Here is a 20,815-nt window from a genome sequence, read left to right as displayed (position 1 = left end):
GTCCTTTGCCTTTTAATTGCAGTCCAGGGGCCCTTTTATGAAAGATCAGGGTCATTCTGCTAGATCAACACTTTTCTCCACTTCTTGTTTTTTTAAAAATATGGGTATTAGAGGGTTTGAGTGGTAATAGGCACACTATTGGTCTTTGAACTAGGACAGAAAAGGAACTGATCCTGTGCTTGAGTCTGCCAATTAACAGAGGACATCAATTTTGACATAAGGCCAAGCTATTGCTGTGTGGTGTGGGACAAAAGGAGGCAGATGAAATTGTAAAGCAGTGTTTTATATATTTGAATTACCTTAAGGTTTGCAAGAAACTGAAGTAATAAATGAAATAATGATGATGAATGAGTCAGGTTTATCTGGTTTTGATAATGAAATCTAATTTTTGGCACAGACTTTCAGGAATTTATTAAAACATATCAGTAGCCGGTTGTTGATTCTCCCAAGGGCCATCTCCTCTAGAGAAGAGTTGGCAATTAGATGTGTACTCAGCTTTCTTCTTAAGGGTTCTTGTCCCTGGAAGGATTCTCCAATGCAGAGGGTGATGTAGAAGGGAGTCCACTATCCTGGGGCTTGGAATGCTAAGGCTAGCTTCTCAATGCAACATTTGTGGAATCATCTGAAAAAAGTTTCCTTCCCATGTACCTCATTATGTACTTTGTCCATGTGTAACATAAACAGTTTGTCTTACCCTTCACTGCCTCTGTGCTTTATGAATACATAAAAATACAAGAGGCCCGGTGCACAAAATTCATGCATGGATAGGGTCCCTAGGCCTGGCCTGCAATTGAGGCCTTTTGGCTGCTGGCCAGGGCCTTCTTTCCGGCTACCGGCCAAGGCCTCCCTTCCTTGGCTACTGGCTGCCGGCCAGGGCCTTCCTTTGTTCTGCACTGCCCTGGTGGTCAACGCATGTCATAGCAAGCAATCGGCCTTCCGGTCGAACTCCTGTGGGGATAATTTGCATTTTAGGCAAATTATAATATATATATATATATATATATATATATATATATATATATAGAGAGAGAGAGAGAGAGAGAGAGAGAGAGAGAGAGAGATAAACAGAGAGGAAGAGAGAGAGAGAGGGAGAGAGAGAGAAAAGAAAAAAAAAAAAGAGTTCATGGACATGGATGCCAGTGTGGTGATTGACGGCACAGAAGGGATAAAAGGTGATGGAAAAATAAAATAAAATAAAATTTAAAATAAAAAAGGAGATAGAGGATAAAGGAATCTGAGCACCAGCAAAAACTGACAATTAATAATTGACAAAATTAATTTTAAGTACTATCTTGAAGTTTACTTGAATGATATGTATATTCCTCATCAAGTAAGTGGAAATAGATTTTGCATTAAACTTATCTGGTTGATTATTTATATTTGACTTATTGACTATCAATATCACTGGTTTAAGTTCATTTTTTCTTCCTTCCTTTGTTTTTGTAAAGGTAAAGCATTCCTTCCTGGAGTTTTTATCACGCATACCACATAGATGGAGAATAAAAGGAATGTGACTGAATTCATTTTAACAGGACTTACCCAGAACCCTCAAATGCAGAAAGTCGTGTTTCTGTTATTTTTGGTCTTATACATGGTAACACTCTCAGGCAACCTGCTCATTGTGGTTACCATTACCACCAGCCAGGCTCTGAACTCCCCCATGTACTTCTTCCTGACCCACCTTTCCTTGATAGACCTAATCTATTGTTCTTCTTCAGCTCCTAAGATGATTGTGGATTCCCTTCATGAAAAGAAAATGATCTCTTTTAATGGTTGTATGGCTCAAGTCTACGCAGAACACATTTTTGGTGCTACTGAGATCATCCTGTTGACGGTGATGGCCTACGATCGCTATGTCGCCATTTGCAAACCTCTGCACTATACCACCATCATGAGCCATAAGCTGTGCATTCTCCTGCTGGGAGTGGCGTGGGCTGGAGGATTTCTCCATGCAACCATTCAGATCCTCTTCACAGTCTGGCTGCCATTCTGTGGCCCCAATGTCATAGATCATTTCATGTGTGACTTGTACCCTCTGTTGAAACTCGTCTGCATGGACACTCATACCCTGGGTCTCTTTGTTGCTGCCAATAGTGGGTTCATCTGCTTATTGACCTTCCTCCTTTTGATGGTCTCCTATGTGGTCATCTTGAGCTCCCTAAAGAAGTACAGCTTGGAGGGGAGGCACAAAGCCCTCTCTACCTGTCTCTCTCACATCACAGTGGTCATATTCTCCCTTGTGCCCTGCATATTTGTGTATCTTCGCCCAGTAACCACACTTCCTGTGGATAAAGCTGTTGCTGTCTTTTATACTATGGTGGCTCCTATGTTAAATCCCTTAATCTACACACTCAGAAATGCTGAGGTAAAAAATGCTATGAGGAAGCTCTGGAGGAAAAAGTGACTTCAGATAAAGATTAAATGGAATCATTGAGCATTACAGATAGAAGTAATAGAGGTAATCTAGCTCAAGCCTCTTAGACCTATGGATGAATTCATCCACCTAAGAAGAGGTTGGATGATACATGCAGCTAGCCACCAAAGCACAGAGTTAAAGCTTGCACTGGAATCCAGACTTACTGTCTCACATTCCACACTTTTGTCATCATAAGTTAATGCTTCTTAATCAATAAATACTAGTATTTATCAATTACCTGGAAATTTGAAATATCTTTAGAAGCTAAAAGGCATAAATCTAGAATATTAAATTGGTGTTTAAATAATCTTATTATGTAACCTTGAGATGTTGGTTCCCATTGGGATTCCAATCTTTTGGAGAAGGTGTAGTTGTTGCTCATTGTGGGACAAATTGAACAGGTTGCTTTGGGCCAGAACTAGGGGCCCGGTGCACGAAATTCGTGCACTGGGGGTGGGGGGTGTCCCTCAGCCCAGCCTGCCCCCTACCACTTACTGGGATCCCTCAGGGGATGTCCTAGTGATAGGTTAGGCCTGCTCCTTGCTCCCCTTGGGGAGCGGGCCTAAGTCACAGTCTGGCCTCCCTTTGTGGGAGATGACCGGGCTGATCAGAGTAAGGCACCAGCCCCATCACCCCGCAGCTGCAGCCACTGCCAGTCACTGCAGCCAGCAAGGTTTTTTCATCAACATGGACTCTAGTTCCTTCACCATGAAAAAATGACAACTTTCTTTAAGCATTTTCAAGATGTGTCTTTCATATAATAATAATTTCTTTATTATTTTTTTTATCCTCACCTGAGGATATGTTTCCATTGATTTTTAGAGAATGTGGAAGAGACAGGGAAAGACAGAGAGAAACATCAAAGTGAGAGGAACACTTTGAATGGTTGCCTCCTGCATGAGCCCTGACCTGGGCCCCGGCCAGGGAGGAGACTGCAACCTAGGTACATGCTCTAGCTCAGAGTTGAACCCAGACCCTGCCATTGACAGGGCAAGGCATTATCTACTGAGCCAAACCAGCTAGGGCAGGATATGACATTTCTTAGCCCTCCAGCAGCGGACCTTCGTTTTTTTCGCCAGGAGTGTGGTGAAAAACCCTAGATCACCTTTTTGGATTCTTATTACCCAAGTTACTAAGAATATTACCAGTGGCATACAGGGAACTTAGCCAATGAGCGGTCAGTAAAGGTGTTTCCTCTGTAGATAACACCAATCTCCAGCTTGGCCCTCCCCCCCCACCCCCCCGCCCCGGCCCAGGCCTGACGCCTCAGGCACAGGCCTCAGGCCTGGGCAGGCGACCCCATCTCCCTCCGATCACCGGCTCCACCCTTGCCCAGGCCTGATGCCTTGGCCATAGGTGTCAACCCCCATCACCCTGTGATCGCCAGATCGTCCCCTTGCCCAGGCCTGACGCTTCTGCCAGAGGTGTCGACCCCTATCACCCTCTGATCGCTGGATCGGTCCCTCGCCCAGGCCTGATGCTTCCGCCAGAGGTGTCAGGCCTGGGCAGGGGACCCCCATCTCCCCCCGACCACTGGCTTCTGGGCGGCTTCTGGGGCCAGCCTGCGGCTGGGATCGGATCCAATCATTGGCGGTAGGCCTGCGGCTTCTGGAGTCACACATGGGGGCTTGGATGGTGGCTCTTGTGCTGGCGGCTGTGCTGTCCCACCCTGTCTGCAGTATGCAAATTAGCCGCCATCTTTGTTGGCGGTTAATTTGCATATCGTGCTGATTAGCCAATGGGAGGTGTAGCAAAGGTACGGTCAATTACCATGTTTGGCTATTATTAGATAGGATATATATATATATATATATATATATATATATATATATATACCTATACCTATATGCCTATATATCTATCTATATCACTTTTTCTGTATCTATATCTATTTATGTATATATTGATAAAGTATTGGTAGAATCTGGAGAGAATACCAAAATTTGGAGAGAAGAAAGACCATGTTTTAAAGTACTGAATACTGATTCATAAGTCATTATAATTCTGAAATCTTTCTACGAGTGTTTGATCTTCTTTTTACTTAAAAGTCTGACTAAAGTTGAGAATCCTTGAGAAGTTGTAAGAGATAAAGGAAATGTGGATACAGTGAGAACTAACATATAATGAGCATTCTGTGTTTATGTCAATCTGCTAAGTGTGGTATTTTATCTAATTCTCACATTATCCCCTTCAGAGAGGAATTAATAATTCTATTTTATGGTCAAGGAAATTGATGTTCACTGTGAGCATCATTTGATCAAGGTAAAAAAGCTAAAATTTGGTAGAGATTTGATTTAAATACAAACTGATCTAATTTCTAGGCCTGAGCTCTAACTATTATGTTATTGTGGTGCATTAGACACTGATTCATGATGTGTCTCATGCACAGGGAAGGAAGGGGGAGGAGATGCTGATTCAGACCAAGTGTGCATTATTTAGAGGCTTTGTTCTACCATCAGGGCAGACAGGACACATTCCTCAGACAGATGCCACATGCAGCAGTGACCATGTAGGACAGTCATTTCAATGGGTCAAAAGGAAGTCATGTGGAAAATACTTTAAAATGAATAAAAATGAAAACAGAGCATACTATAACTGATGGGATGCATCCAAATTTATAGCTATAAATAGTTATATCAATAAAGGAAGGAAGATCTCAAATTAATAATCTAACCTTCCTTATTAAGATACCAGAATAAAGAGCCCTAATCAGTTTGGCTCAGTGGATAGAGTGTCAGCCCATGGACTGAAGGGTCAAGGGTTCGATTCTAGTCAAGGGCATGTACCTTGGTTGCAGGCTTGACCCTCAGTAGGGGGCATACAGGAGGCAGCTGATTGATGTTTCTTTCTATCCCTCTCCCTTCCTCTCTGTAAAATCAATAAAAATATATTAGAAAAATAAAGATACTGGAAAAAAGAGCAAAATAAAACCAAGCAAACAGAAGGAAGTAACAAAGACTCAAGCAGAAATATAACAATTAGAGAACAGAGGGCAGAAAAATATCAAAACCAATAGTAGGTTCTTTGAAAAGATCACCAAAAGTGACAAAATTTTATCCAAATTGACTAAAAAACGAGATGGAGCCCTGGCTAGTGTGGCTCAGTTGGTTGGTTGTCCCATTGTTGCAGAAGACTGGAGAAAAACCAAGCCACATTAGAGAAAGGGAGTTACATTTTATTTATAAATCCTGTGCAGGCCTGGAGAAAAATGTGTTTTTCAAATTCTGGGCCCCCCAACATGGAGGAAACTCTCTTTATTTGTACTTTTTCCAGTCCTTTGTCTCCCAAATTTGGAATGAGACTTCTGGGCCTTCTGAGAAAGTGGGCCTGCGTGCTGGCAAGGGGCCAGGAGACCATAGCTCAAGGCCTGGCCTGGTGTCAGCACTGACAACTCTGTCTGGGGCATCGTTTACGGCCTCTCTGGAATAGGAGTAGTCTTATTTTCCTTATTATTTAAGATAGAAGCCAGAATAGCAGGGTTAAAATTTCAAACAGCAGTTTTTATATAAGATGGATGCTTCACCATGTACTGAAAGGTTGCTAGTTAGATTCCTGGTCTGGGTACATGCCTGGGTTCCAGTCTTGATCCTCAGTGGGGGGCGTGCAGGAGGCAGCCAATGGATGTTTTGCTCTCACATAGATGTTTCTCTCTCTTTCAAAATCAATAAAAAATATTTCAAAAAATAAAAAGAGAGATGGAAGAATCCAATTAGTAAAATCAGGAATGGAAGAGGGAAAATCAGGAATGGAAGAGGGAAGTGAATTTGATCAAACTTTTCAAAAATTGTTTAAAGTGAATTTTATCAAACTTTTAAGAAATAATTAACACTAATCCTTCACAAACTCTTCCAAAAAATAGGAGAGAAAGGAACACTTTCCAACTCATTATATAAGATCAGTATTACCCTTTTATCCAAATTAGACAATTATATCTCAAGAAAAGAAAACTACAACCAACATCTCATACATATAGGCACAAAAATCCTTAATAAAATACCAGCAAACTGAATCCAGTAGCATATACAAAAGGGTTACATACCAAGACCAAGTGGGATTCCTAGAGATACAAGGTTGGTTTAATATATGAAAACTAATCAATGAAATACAACACGTTAGAAGACATAATACTTAGTAATGATAACTGCCATTATTACTATTTTTCTTGGTGCTCCATCCACTGCCTAGCCATACATTTAAGTACAAGAGCTGCTTCAACTCTTACGATAGGTTACCTAAGCCACACTCTCTCCTAAGGCTGCAGAGGACTTGCTTCAGTATGTGTTTGCAAGATGACTAAACATATTTGGCTTTTCAAATCTCCACTGTCCTGAGGATATTATGTGTCAAGAAAATTTGAAGAAATCTGTTTGGTTAGGTAAGGCTTTTTTTTTTTTTTTTTTTTTTTTTCATTGAATGGCCAGTGGAATTCCTAGACTCTCCCCAAAAAGGGATAAAAATCAATCTTTTCATGTGTTTATGCCATACAAGTTGGGAGTAGGACTTTAGCCTTCTCTTGGTCTCCAACTCTAGTATCACTCTGCCTGAAATTTATCAAGTCGAAAGATTCCTACCAGCAGAATGTGCCCTAATGTGTGTGTAGCACAGTCGGGAGATTGACTCAGTATCTCAACCTCCTCTGGTGCCCTCAGCCAGTGAGGGAATTTCCTCAGGGATATGCAACCTGCAGGAAACCCCATGTTGTTGTTTGCACAGCACTTAGTTCTTTAAGTTCCAGTTCATGATCCCCAAGGGCTTATAAGAGGGGTGTTTATCACATAATCTTCTAGACTAGGAATATAGGTGTATTACATAGGTTTAAGTGCAGGGAGAAGAAGCAGTCAGGTGAGGATGTGTTGTTCGTACAGGAATTCACCCAAACACCTGTTTCCAAAGAAAATTTTTTAAAAAACAGAGATAATTAATTCCAGTGAGGGCCAAACCTTGGCTAGAAGGATAGGTTCTTTAACATTCTCAGTATCCTCTCTATACACTCAAGAAGCAGCTCTTTTCCTATTTGAAGAGCAGAGTAAGAGACAGTTGGTTAAGAAGAGATAGAAATATTTGTGTCTCTTGTTCTGTGACTGTAGAGCTAGGTGCTGAAGATCAGAAGTTCCCTTAGTACTGGAGGACTTCGGGTTTCAAATTCAACATCTCATTTTCTTATCTTTTGACTTGAATTTCTAAGGCATTGGAGTTTTGAAAATGCTTGGATCAATCCATTTGTATAAATTTGTGCCATTTTCATATTCTCTGCTTCCTATAATATTTTGTGATCAGTAGGGTCTTGAGAAATATCTATTATATAATATTATATTTGAACAGTTTCATATAATGGCTACTTCTTATTCCTGAATACTCTGGACATTCTCCTTAACTACAAAGGCAATTACGGTAAGTTAACCAGAATTGCAGCTTTTCAATCCAGGTTTTACATTTCCATTTTCTACCAATGGGTTTATAATTAAAATCATTGAAGCATTACTTTCTGATATTTGATGGGGATCACTTTAAGATGTTTTAGGGTATTTTGCAGAAATATTTGTTATCCTCACTGAATATGGGTATATTTATATTATGAGGAATAGATTTACATTCTATGGATCCCTAAGTCAATTTCTAGGCTTTAGAGTGGGAGACACCACAGTAGATCCGCAGGTTGGAGCTGGATGGGCCACTGAGGATTTCCTCCAGGGGTAGGGCATATGGTGTGATGGTTTGGATGGTCAGAGATTGGCTTATGTACAGTCACTTATTTACTTGAAATAGTGCTCTGACTGATAATTTGCAGGAAGAAAAGGGGAGAAAAACCATACCTTGTACTGACAGGAGATATGAGAAGCAAATGAGAATAAAGAAGGAAAATTTGAGGTGAAGCTGAAACAGAATGTGTGACATTCACTGTGGTCAAGACAGGTTAGCATAGGACAGAGGAAAAGCATAACATTTGGATTCTGTTTCTTAAAGGAAACCTTCAGTCCTAAAACTGAGATCCATAAGAAGAATGCATTAATTCATAGGATCTGTGAGGAAAGAACGTACCTTCCGCTGTGGTTGGGAATCTGTATCAAATACCAGGCTGAGGGGCACTTGTTATTCCGACTCTTCAGACTTTCTTGAATTTTGTTCCAACCAGGTACGACTGTATTTCTCTTGCAATGGATTGTAGTTTCAATAATATAACTGAATTTCTGCATCCCTGAACTTAGCCCTTTTTTAGAGAGTCAAGATAGGTATTGCTAAAGATAAGAGATGAAAGTTAATTCTCTTTGTCACTGTAGGGTAATTTTTTCCACTTGTATCCAGCTTGTCTTAAGGCATCTTACGAAATGCAAGGTGTGTTGGTGGGGATAAATTACCTTATTGAACATTAGGAGATTTGTGTTCTTATTGTGATCTGAGACTAATCAATTATCTGTTATTTGTTGGACTTTTCATCTCTGGGCCTCAGTTTCCTTATTTCTAAAGAGTGTATTAGTTGATAAAATGAAAAGTTCTGAAGGATCTTAATGTAAAGCAATTCTAGGGTCTTGTCCAGTGAACCCTCAAATTCATTAACATTTTATAAGTTAACAAAAGCACTGCCACAGATTTCATATTGTCACAGGCGATGGTGTTAGCTACCAACACATTGTCAAACTCTGGTATTGCTGATTCCTAGGAGTAAATTTGATTTATACTGGAGAAATATTAATGTTAAAGATAGAGACAGACATCCTGGATTTGAATACAGGTTCCTTTGCTTTTTTTTTTTTTTTTTTTTTTTTTTTTAACCATTATAACTTTGAGCAGATCATTTATCTTCTCCTAACCATTTTCTTCAAAATATAGATAATTGAGTACCCACCTCAAAGTATTGTTGTGAAGATTAAACGAGATAGTGCATGTAAAGTATTTAGTATAATGCCTAGCACATGGCAAACACTCTACAAAAATTAACTACCATTATAGGAACTATATGGTGTGAAATAAATCTCTTCATGCTATTTAGAGTTATAATAAAAGTTTGCACTTCCAAATGTTTAAACATGTTGAAGAAGTTTGTCTGCTTAGTCCTTTGCCTTTTAATTGCACTCCAGGGGCCCTTTTATGAAAGATCAGGGTCATTCTGCTATATCAACACTTTTCTCTACTTCTAGTTTCTTTAAAAATACTAGAGGCCCGGTGCACAAAATCTGTGCACTCAAGGGGGTGTCCCTCAGCCCAGATTGCAAGAGGGTGCAGACCAGGCTGAGGGACCCCACTGGTGCACGATCAGGGCCGGGAGGGACGCAGGAGGTTAGCCAGCTGGGGAGGGACCTCGGGAGGGCTCCAGGGCGTGTCCAGCCCTCTTGCCTAATCCTGATTGGCCGGGTCCCAGCAGCAAGCTAACCTGCCAGTGGGAGTGTCTGCCCCTTGGTGGTCAGTGCATGTCATAGCGAGCAGTTGAGTTGCCTTAGCATATCATTAGCATATTATCTTTGATTGGTTGAATGGCCAACTGGACGACCGGACACTTAGCATATTAGGCTTTTTATTAGATAGGATGGGTATTAGAGAGTTTGAGTGGTAACAGGCACACTATTGGTCTTTGAACTAGGACAGAAAAGGAACTGATCCTGTGCTTGAGTCTGCCAATTAACAGAGGACATCAAATACATCAATTTTGACATAAGGCCAAGCTATTGTTGTGTGGTGTGGGGCAAAAGGAGGCAGATGAAATTGTAAAGAAGTGTTTTAAAAATATATTTGAATTTAAGGTTTGCAAGAAACTGAAATAATAAATGAAATAATGATGATGAATGAGTCAAGTTTATCTGATTTTGATAATGAAATCTAATTTTTGGCACAGACTTTCAGGAATTTATTAAAACATATCAGTAGCCGGTTGTTGATTCTCCCAAGGGCCATCTCCTCTAGAGAAGAGTTGGCAATTAGATGTGTACTCAGCTTTCTTCTTAAGGGTTCTTGTCCCTGGAAGGATTCTCCAATGCAGTGGTGATGTAGAAGGGAGACCACTATCCTGGGGCTTGGAATGCTAAGGCTAGCTTCTCAATGCAACATTTGTGGAATCATCTGAAAAAAGTTTCCTTCCTATATACCTCATTATGTACTTTGTCCACGTGTAACATAGACAGTTTGTCTTACCTTCAATGCCTCCGTCCTTTAGGAATACATTTAGATATAAAGAGCCCTAACCAGTTTGACTCAGTGGATAGAGCGTCGGCCTGTGGACTAAGGGTCACAGGTTCAATTCCGGCATGTACCTTGGTTGTGGGCACATCCCCAGTAGGGGCTGTGCAGGAGGCAGCTGGTCGATGTTTCTCTCTCATCGATGTTTCTAACTCTCTATCCCTCTCCCTTCCTCTCTGTAAAAAAAAATCAATAAAAATATATTTAAAAAAAGATATAGAGAAGAAACTAAAAAGAGAGTTCATGGACATGGATGCCAGTGTGGTGATTGACGGCACAGAAGGGATAAAAGGTGATGGAAAAATAAAATAAAATTTAAAATAAAAAAAGATATAGAGAATAAAGGAATCTGAGCACCAGCAAAAAGTGACAATTAATAATTGACAAAATTAGTTTTAAATACTATCATTCAGTTTAGTTGAATGATATGTGTAGTCCTCATCAAGTAAGTGGAAATAGATTTTGCATTAAAATTTTCTGGTTGATTATTTATATTTGACTTATTGATTATCAGTATCAATGATTTAAGTTCATTTTATCTTCCTTTCTTTTCTTTATATATATATTTTTAAAGGTAAAGCATTCCTTCCTGGAGTTTTTATCACGCATACCACATAGATGGAGAATAAAAGGAATGTGACTGAATTCATTTTAACAGGACTTACCCAGAACCCTCAAATGCAGAAAGTCGTGTTTCTGTTATTTTTGGTCTTATACATGGTAACACTCTCAGGCAACCTGCTCATTGTGGTTACCATTACCACCAGCCAGGCTCTGAACTCCCCCATGTACTTCTTCCTGACCCACCTTTCCTTGATAGACCTAATCTATTGTTCTTCTTCAGCTCCTAAGATGATTGTGGATTCCCTTCATGAAAAGAAAATGATCTCTTTTAATGGTTGTATGGCTCAAGTCTACGCAGAACACATTTTCGGTGCTACTGAGATCATCCTGTTGACGGTGATGGCCTACGATCGCTATGTCGCCATTTGCAAACCTCTGCACTATACCACCATCATGAGCCATAAGCTGTGCATTCTCCTGCTGGGAGTGGCGTGGGCTGGAGGATTTCTCCATGCAACCATTCAGATCCTCTTCACAGTCTGGCTGCCATTCTGTGGCCCCAATGTCATAGATCATTTCATGTGTGACTTGTACCCTCTGTTGAAACTCGTCTGCATGGACACTCATACCCTGGGTCTCTTTGTTGCTGCCAATAGTGGGTTCATCTGCTTGTTGAACTTCCTCCTTTTGATGGTCTCCTATGTGGTCATCTTGAGCTCCCTAAAGAAGTACAGCTTGGAGGGGAGGCGCAAAGCCCTCTCTACCTGTCTCTCTCACATCACAGTGGTCATCTTATTCTTTGTGCCCTGCATATTTGTGTATCTTCGCTCAGTAACCACACTGCCTATGGATAAAGCTGTTGCTGTCTTTTATACTATGGTGGCTCCTATGTTAAATCCCTTAATCTACACACTCAGAAATGCTGAGGTAAAAAATGCTATGAGGAAGCTCTGGAGGAAAAAGTGACTTCAGATAAAGATTAAATGGAATCATTGAGCATTACAGATAGAAGTAATAGAGGTAATCTAGCTCAAGCCTCTTAGACCTATGGATGAATTCATCCACCTAAGAAGGGGTTGTATTATCCTTGCAGCTAGCCACCGAAGCACAGAGCTAAAGCTTGCACTGAAATCCAGACTTACTGTCTCCTATTCCACACTCTTGTCATCATAAGTTATTGCTTCTTAATCAATAAATACTAGTATTTATCAATTACCTGGAAATTTGAAATATCTTTAGAAGCTAAAAGGCATAAATCTAGAATATTAAATTGGTGTTTAAATAATCTTATTATGTAACCTTGAGATGTTTGTTCCCATTGGGATTTCAATCTTTTGGAGAAGGTGTAGTTGTTGCTCATTGTAGGAGAAATTCAACAGGTTGCCCTGGGCCAGAACGACGTATAGACAATAAACTAATATATACACTAGGTCCAGCACTGTCCCTGACTCAATAAATGGTAGCTACTATGGTTATCTCATCTATCATCATTGCTTGGAAGTTAATAACAGTTAAGGACATGATCTAGGAAATAGGTCAGTTCTGGTTACTGGCTTTCTGATATATCTGTTTTGATACCTTCACCTTTCTGTCAATTTCCTCACCTATAACCCTAACGCTAACCTTAACCCTAACCCTAGGGAAATGTATGGCTTATGAGGGAATCCTTATATGTCTTTGACACTCTTTTTATGTGACTTAAATTAATAGAAACAATTGGATTTTTCACTGGTAAATATGTCTAATAATTTTGGAGTAAAATACATGCATCTTTGTATATTTGTGAGTTTGCCACATACATGTCCACTCTTAAAACGTAAAAAAAAATATTTTTATTGATTTCTGAGAGGAAGGTAGAGGGAGAGAGAGAAACATCAATGATGCGAGAGAATCATTGATTGGCTGCCTCCTGCACACCCCACACTGGGTATCCAGCAACCCGGGCATATGCCCTGATGGGGAATAGATCTGTGACCTCCTGGTTCATAGGTCGATGCTCAACCACTGAGCCATGCCAGCCAGGCTGACTCTTAAAACTTGATGCATAGCCTTGGTCGGGTAACTAACTTGGTTAGAGCCTCATCCAGATACACCAAGTTTCAGGGTTTGATCCCCAGTCAGGGCACATAGGAGATTCAACCAATGAATTAATGCATGAATAAATGGGACAACAGTTTCTCTCTCTCTCTCTCTCCCCCTCTCTCTTTCTCTTCCTCTCTTCCTCTCTCTCTTCCCTCCTCTCTCTCTCAAATTAGTATATAATAATTAAAAAAACCCTCAATGCATAGTATTTTTTTCTTCTGATTTTGTTATACATTGTATTGTAGACAATTAAAACAAATCAGGAAATTGTAAAGAACAAAAAATAGCACCTATATTGTTATCTATATTAAGTGAATGAAACAGTTGATATGGTTTTGTATTTGTTTTTGTCTTCTGCAAATCTAAGAAAGTAAGACACTCCATGGATATATTTATTCATTAAGAGATAGTATCATTATTGAGGATGAGCATGACTTTCTTTTCAGGGAAGTCACTTATCACCTGAACTGAATTGATGGAGAAGATGAATAATAGGAGGAATTCATTCCCCTGTGACTGACTCAAAATATAGATTCAGAAATTTTCCTTTGTTGTGTTTTTAATAGTCTACTTGGTCACCTTGGCAGGCAACCTATTTCCTAGATCATGTCCTTAACTGTTATTAACTTCCAAGCAATGATGATAGATGAGATAACCATAGTAGCTACCATTTATTGAGTCAGGGACAGTGCTGGACCTAGTGTATATATTAGTTTATTGTCTATACGTCGTTCTGGCCCAGGGCAACCTGTTGAATTTCTCCTACAATGAGCAACAACTACACCTTCTCCAAAAGATTGAAATCCCAATGGGAACAAACATCTCAAGGTTACATAATAAGATAATTTAAACACCAATAATCAAACCTCGTTATGATTACCGTTAGCACCAGCAAGGTCCTATGATCCTCCATGTACTTCTCCTTTGCCACTTATGTCTTAATTGAGAAGGCTCTTCTGCCTCCATGAACCCTAAAATGCTAGCTGACACTCTTACGGTAAGAAAATTCATCTCTCTTAGATTGTGTATCACTCAGGCCTTCACTGAGCTTCTTTTTGGTGCTGTTGAGATTATCCTTCTCACTGAGATGGCCTATGACGATGGTGTGGCCATTGGCAAATCCCTGCACTACACCGCCATCATGAGCCAACAAGTGTGTAGCTTTCTGGTGGCAGTGGCCTGGGCTGGTGCCTTAGTCTGTGCAAGAATTCAGATTTTCTTCACAGTCTGGCTGCCCTTCCATGGCCCCAGTGTCATAGATCATTTCATGTGTGATTTGTACACTTTGTTGAAACTTGTCTGCATGGACACTGTTACCCTTGGTCTCTTTGTTGCTGCCAACAGTGGGTTCATCTGCTTCTTGAACTTCCTCATTTTGATGGTCTCTTCTGTGGTCATCTTGTATTCTCAGAAGAACTACAGTTTGGAGGGGAGGCACAAAGCCCTCTTCACTCGTGTCTCTCACATCACGGTCATCTTATTCTTTGTGCCCTGCATATTAGTGTATCTGTGCCCCATGATAACATCTATAATCTACATACTGAATAATGCAGAAGTGAAAAATGCTATGAAGTAGCTTTGGATCCAAAGGTCATTCCAATGGAGAAATAATCACAACAGCATCAAATGACTTCATCTTTTCAGTGGCAAAGAGAAAATAATATAATTTTCATGGTTCAAGACAAACTGACCACTACATATAAAAGTTTGTTGCTGAAAATTTATCATTAAAAATCCCATTAAGATTTATTTATTGTCTATTTGGTTGTCAAACTTCGGTGTACTTTCAGAATCAGTTGAAATTCTTGTTAAAAATGCACAATCCTAGAATACAGCTCTAGAGATTCTAACTCAATAGGCCTGCTGTTGGATTGGGATATCTGCCTTTTAAACAAATTATCCAGAGGTTTCTAAGCAATAGTGCGATAGATTGTGTGTGCATCCTCAGCCTACTATTAAATCACCTTTTAAAGGCATTTTCTTCTTAAGGTCTTTCAGAGCAAATTCTCTAGGAATCAATTCTTTGTAAATCATGCAGTGAAAGCTTGGTACCTTTGCAATTGCAAAACAAAAATATATTTTAGCCCTTATTTTTTAATCTTTTAAAATGGTAATGATAATACTTATCTCATAAAATTTTGGGGCCAGTTGAATGAGTTTACATATGTTAGGTATTTATGAAAGTTCCTGGCACATAGTAAACTTATAAAAGTATGGCTGGAGGTAAGGGGGAGAGATCAACCAAGGGACTTGTATGCATGCATATAGGCCTAACCAATGGGCACAGACAACAGCGGGGTGAGGGCATGAGCAGGGGGTGAGGGGGTTGGGGGGTAATGGAGGGATAAGGACAAATATGTAATACCTTAATCAATAAAGAAATTAAAAAAATAAAAGTATATTCAAAAGGAAAAAAGTATTGGCTGGTGCTGACCCTACTTCCAGCAGGGGCCGATCTTGGCTTATATTTCTTGTTGAACTAGCAAGAGCCGCATTCTGTTTGGATGAGGACCTCTAAGTATCTTGCCTTGGTCCCTATTTCCTTAGATGAAAAAAGTACCTCCTCATATGACCAATACCATGTGAGATAACTTTTCCCTTGCACTTCAGGCAAGGACATTTATGTATTTTAGGTTAATTCAGCCTCTGTTAGCAGCAGGGTTCTGGGTATGGAGTTCACACAACTAGTATCGACTTCTGTCTCATTCCTTCATGTAACATTGCGTGTATTTCACAAGCTCTCAAGATCTGATTTTAATCTGGGTTCGTGTATATAATGAATTGGTAGTACATACTTCAAAGTGCCTGTCAGTCAGTGGGTACTTAATAAGTGTCACTGTCTTTGTTGCTTCCCTCACTTCTTCATCAGTGCTCCATTTCTGTTGAACTTTTAAAAAAAACTATGGTTTGCATTTATTATTCAACTCCATGTAGATATTATATTAAGAGATCATGATGAACTTTCAGGATTCTGAGTAAAACCCCCAGGTTAATGTGAGATTGGTGAGATTCACTGCATAAACAGTTCACTTTAAAAGAAGGAATGTCTACAACATTAAAATCAGTTAAAGCAAGACCCCAGAATTTAATAAACTTTTTATGGCAAATAAGAAATCCATAATACAATAATTAGTATAAAAGCTTTGCTATTTACTGCAATTTGGCTGATGCTACAAAGACAAGTTATTGTTTAATCCCCATAAGAGCCTGATGAAATCAAGTAATGCTTTCCAGAAGAATTAGCTGATGCTTGGAAAGTTTAGTTTTCTGTAGATCTTAGAATTAGAAAATGCCTGAATGGGATTTGAATCCATGTATTTTGGGTTTAGAAGCTGCAACCTTAAACACAGTGGTATATGTCAGAATAATGAAATATACCACATAACACTTTCTTCTTTTTAAAATATACATTTTTGTTGATTTCAGAGAGGAAGACGGAGAGATAGAAACATCAACGATGAGAGATAATCATTGATCGGCTGCAGCCTGCCCACTCCATTCTGGGGATCGAGCCCACAACTTGGGCATGTGCCCTTGACTGGAATTGAATCTGGGACCCTTCAGTCCACAGGCGGATGCTCTGTACACTGAGCCAAACCGGCTAGCGCTACCACATAACACTTCCTAGTGGAGGGATATAGGCACTAAGTAAGTAAGCATAAAAATCAAGCTGCACTCAGTGAGAAGTGCTTAAAAAGTGATGTAATGTAGAGTGACTCAGAGAGCAGGGAGCCACTGCAGAGGGTATGTTCAAGGAAGACACAAGAAGAGGGATCTATGGTGGTTATCTAACTGTGTCCAGGGATGAGAGACAATGAACTCAAGGTCATGATTTAAACAAGAGAGTTTATGCATACTTCGTTTCTGCCCAGACTGGACTTGCCCTTTTTGGTCATTTGACCTTTATGATTTTCCCCAAGGACATGGTCTGTAAGTCCTGTTCTGCATGGTGATTATCCTGGTGGCATCTCTGGAGATGCAGAATCTGCCCTCCATATTATGATTAAGGTCCCAATGAATTTAATTAGAGAAGACTCACCCTTGGAGATGCACCAATTGAATGACACAGTAATCTGTGCTGTAGTTCCAATGTAGATAAAATGTTTATAGACCTTGCCCCTCACTTCAGAAAGTGTTTGTCAGTGTCAGTATTCACATGACTAGCTTTTCCAGGAATTGAAATGATGAAATCAAGACATTAAGAATATACAGGAAATTATTCTTTATCCTTCAGGTAACCCGATGGTCAACAATGCTCTATGACGACAGGCCAGTATAACTGGTTAGGAATCATGATGTTGGAAAGGCTATTTCACTTTTATTGCTACAAAACACAAACTACAAAATATTTATCTAAATAACTCATACACAATTTTTTCTCCCATCAGAATGTTGATTTAACATTTGTTTGTTATTAGGACAAATTCTGCCGGCAATGGACATTTTGGATCTCTGTTCACAATCAAGTTCAGAGTGAATCAGATTTCCTATCAGCCTGGACAGAGTTGGTCACACGGAAACAGCTCAAGGATCAGTGATGGTACATGTGTTACCTTGTTCTTTCTATCCGCAGAGATGGCCTCAGTGCATGAAGGACAAGGGAGAAGGCAGCACAGCCCAGAACATGAATTGAATGGCTCTTTCATTATGCAGGTAACTCAGGAAGTAAATTTATACATATGATTCTGAACTAGGCTTTGAACGATACATTGGTGGTGTGAAAATTCACAGTCTTTTACAAGTTCTCCTATGTAATGGACCTGGAAAGTATTATGCTAAGTCAAATAAGCCAGTCAGCGAAAGACAAATACCATATGATTTCTCTTATATGTGGAATCTAATGAACAAAACAAGCTAGCAAACAAAATAGAAACAGACTCATAATTACAGACAACAAACTGAGAACTGTCAGAAGGGTGGGGTGGGGGGTTTGGGAGAAAAAGGTGAAGGGATTAAGCAAAAAGAACCCCCACCTCATAGACAACAGTATGGTGATTACCAGAGGGAAAGGGGAGCAGCAGGAAGTAGAAGAGGGAAAGGGGGGATAAATGGTAATGGAAGGAAACTTGACTTGGGGTGGTAAATAGACAGTACAATATACAGATGATGTATTATAGAATTGTAACCCTGAAATGATATAATTTTATTAACCAATCTTACTTCATTAAATTCGAACCACACCTAAAACCCATATGTTCATGTTGACCAATGTTACCCAAATCAATTTAATAATAAATATCAAAAAAAGAAAAAAAATTAGTTCTATGTAAATTCTTATACTCAGCCATGTCCTTTTGACTAGTAGAATATGTGGGAATTAATTCAATTTTGTAATACTCTTTTGTATATTTTCATATTATAAAGATCCAGAATCAATTTACTTTTCTAGCATCAGTATTGATTTTAAAATTTTAATTTATTTTTCAATTATTATTTACATTCAATATTATTCTGTACTAGCTTTAGATGTACAGCAAAGTGGTTAGAATATTATGTACTTCAGTATTCTTGGAAACTAATTTCAAGTATAACTATTTGGGAGTACTTAATAGGCAGATATTTTTAAGTTTTATGATAGGTTCAATTAATATGTTCTTTAGGAATTGTTTGTTAATCTATTAAAAATTAGAGGATGCTGTAGCATCTGCCAAACTTGATTGAATGACTTTAAAAAAATCCAAGGTAATTCTGCAGTAAGAAAACCCTTCAATTGCTACTTTTCTGTCTACAGGTGAGTTTCAGCATTTTGTATGTTTTTTGGCCATTTTGATTTATTTTTCCTTTATTTTCCTGATTCACCCACTTTGCTGTTGGTTTGCTTATCTTTCTTTGTTAAATTACGTAGAGCTCTTTGTCTATTTCAGATATTAACTCTGTGTATGTCCTCTAAAATGTAAATTTTCCCCCAAACTAATTTTGTCTTTTGACTTTGTGGTATCTATTACTAAATACTTAGAAAATTTGAACAGTGTCTATTTGGGATGTTAATGATAAGTTAAGAAGATTCTCCCATCTCTAGAGTATAGAAAGTCATCTCTTATTAACTAGAAAGTAAACATGAAGTAAATCTTTAGTTTTTTTTTATTAAACCTTTAATCAGTTTTTATTTTTGTATAAGGTATAAGCTATATGTACTTTTATTAACTTACAGATGGAAAGCTACTTGTGGCAACTCACTTGTCTTATAATGTCTCCTTTCTTCACATATATCTCCAATTACTTGCCTCTTCACTAGTCTGTAAGATTGCTGAGGTTAGGGACCATATTTCAATCAGCCTTGTATTTTTATAATCTCTGGAATTACTGCAACATAATAAATCATAATGCCTCTTTGTTGAATGAATGTACAAATTATCCTAAGATTTCAGGAAGTCATGAGTAATAATTATATTTACAGGTAATTTTTCCTGAACTCTGAAATAAGACATACAGAAAGATCTATGGAACAAAGAAACAATGTGACAGAATTTATCCTCTTGGGGCTCACTGAGAGTCTTCAGGGTCAGAAAATATTATTTGTTGTGTTCTTGTTCATCTACATTGTGACAATGGTGGGCAACCTACTCATTATTGTGACTGTCATGGTCAGCCCAAGTCTGGATGTCCCAATGTACTTCTTTCTTGGCTACTTATCATTTATGGATGCTGCTTATTCTACTACACTTACCCCAAATATGATTATAGACTTACTTTATGAGAAGAAAACCATTTCCTTCCAAGGCTGCATGAGCCAGCTTTTTATAGGGCACTTATTTGGTGGTGCTGAGATTTTACTCTTGATGGTCATGGCCTATGACCGCTATGTGGCCATCTGTAAGCCCTTGCATTATTTGACAATCATGAATCAACGAGTGTGTATTGTACTGCTACTGTTGGCCTGGGTTGGAGGTTTTTTACATGCTATAGTTCAACTTTTCATTGTTTACAATCTTCCCTTCTGTGGCCCCAATGTCATTGACCACTTCATTTGTGACATGTATCCCTTATTAAAACTTGCCTGCACTAACACCTATGTTATTGGCCTCATTGTGGTTGCCAACGATGGGTCCATCTGTGTGGTCATCTTTGTGCTGTTACTCATCTCCTATGGGGTCATTCTGCACTCCCTGAAGACTCTTAGTCAGGAAGGGAGGCGCAAAGCCCTATCCACCTGTAGCTACCACATTACTGTGGTGGTCCTCTTCTTTGTCCCTTGTATTTTTATGTATGTGAGACCTCCTTCTACCTTACCCATTGATAAATCCTTAACTGTGTTTTACACTGTTATCACTCCTATGTTGAACCCCTTAATCTATACTCTAAGAAATGGAGAGATGAAAAGTGCTATGAAAAATCTCTGGATCAGAAGAAGAAAATGAGGCAGCAGATAAATGTTTCACCTATTTTTGTTGTTGTTATTAATCCTCACCCAAGAATATTTTTCCTTTGATTTTTAGAGAGAGTGGAAGAGAAGGGGGGAGGGGAGAGAGAGAGAGAGAGAGAGAGAGAGAGAGAGAGAGAGAGAGAGAGAGAAACATTGATGTGAGAGAGATACAACCTGCAAACACCCTGACCAGGGCCAGGGGATCGAGCCTGCAACTGAGG

At 39.2% G+C, this 20,815-nt stretch overlaps 3 protein-coding genes and 1 pseudogene across 5 annotated transcripts; all 4 read left to right on the top strand.

Moving 5' to 3' along the window:
* Positions 1 to 337: 337 nt before the first annotated feature.
* On the top strand, positions 338 to 2,404 carry LOC118664005 (olfactory receptor 4C12-like). 2 transcript variants are annotated; one of them, XM_036323912.1, is made up of 2 exons: positions 338 to 351; positions 1,507 to 2,404. In XM_036323912.1, the coding sequence occupies exons 1-2, from the start codon at positions 338 to 340 to the stop codon at positions 2,402 to 2,404; spliced, it is 912 nt and encodes a 303-aa protein (XP_036179805.1). The 2 variants fall into 2 exon arrangements, with proteins under 2 accessions (XP_036179805.1, XP_036179804.1); XM_036323911.1 differs by lacking the exon at positions 338 to 351 and having other exon boundaries at positions 1,493 to 2,404.
* Positions 2,405 to 9,521: 7,117 nt separating this feature from the next.
* Positions 9,522 to 12,115, top strand: LOC118664003 (olfactory receptor 4C12). Of its 2 annotated transcripts, none has more exons than XM_036323910.1 (2): positions 9,522 to 9,551; positions 11,204 to 12,115. In XM_036323910.1, exon 2 carries the CDS (start codon positions 11,204 to 11,206, stop codon positions 12,113 to 12,115), a length of 912 nt encoding a protein of 303 aa, XP_036179803.1. In that variant the 5' UTR covers positions 9,522 to 9,551. The 2 variants fall into 2 exon arrangements, with proteins under 2 accessions (XP_036179803.1, XP_036179802.1); XM_036323909.1 differs by lacking the exon at positions 9,522 to 9,551 and adding an exon at positions 10,185 to 10,198 and having other exon boundaries at positions 11,218 to 12,115.
* Positions 12,116 to 13,189: 1,074 nt separating this feature from the next.
* On the top strand, positions 13,190 to 14,861 carry LOC118665495 (annotated as a pseudogene).
* A 4,810-nt stretch (positions 14,862 to 19,671) lies between these two features.
* LOC118664002 (olfactory receptor 4A15-like) lies at positions 19,672 to 20,589 on the top strand. The gene has a single exon (XM_036323908.1). It carries the CDS (start codon positions 19,672 to 19,674, stop codon positions 20,587 to 20,589), a length of 918 nt encoding a protein of 305 aa, XP_036179801.1.
* Positions 20,590 to 20,815: the final 226 nt, after the last annotated feature.

This window comes from Myotis myotis, unplaced genomic scaffold (assembly GCF_014108235.1).
Source record: "Myotis myotis isolate mMyoMyo1 unplaced genomic scaffold, mMyoMyo1.p scaffold_m19_p_10, whole genome shotgun sequence".
NCBI classification, from domain to species: Eukaryota; Metazoa; Chordata; class Mammalia; order Chiroptera; family Vespertilionidae; genus Myotis; species Myotis myotis.
Note: the sequence above shows the minus strand (reverse complement) of the source record. Positions and strands in the feature narration are given on the sequence as shown.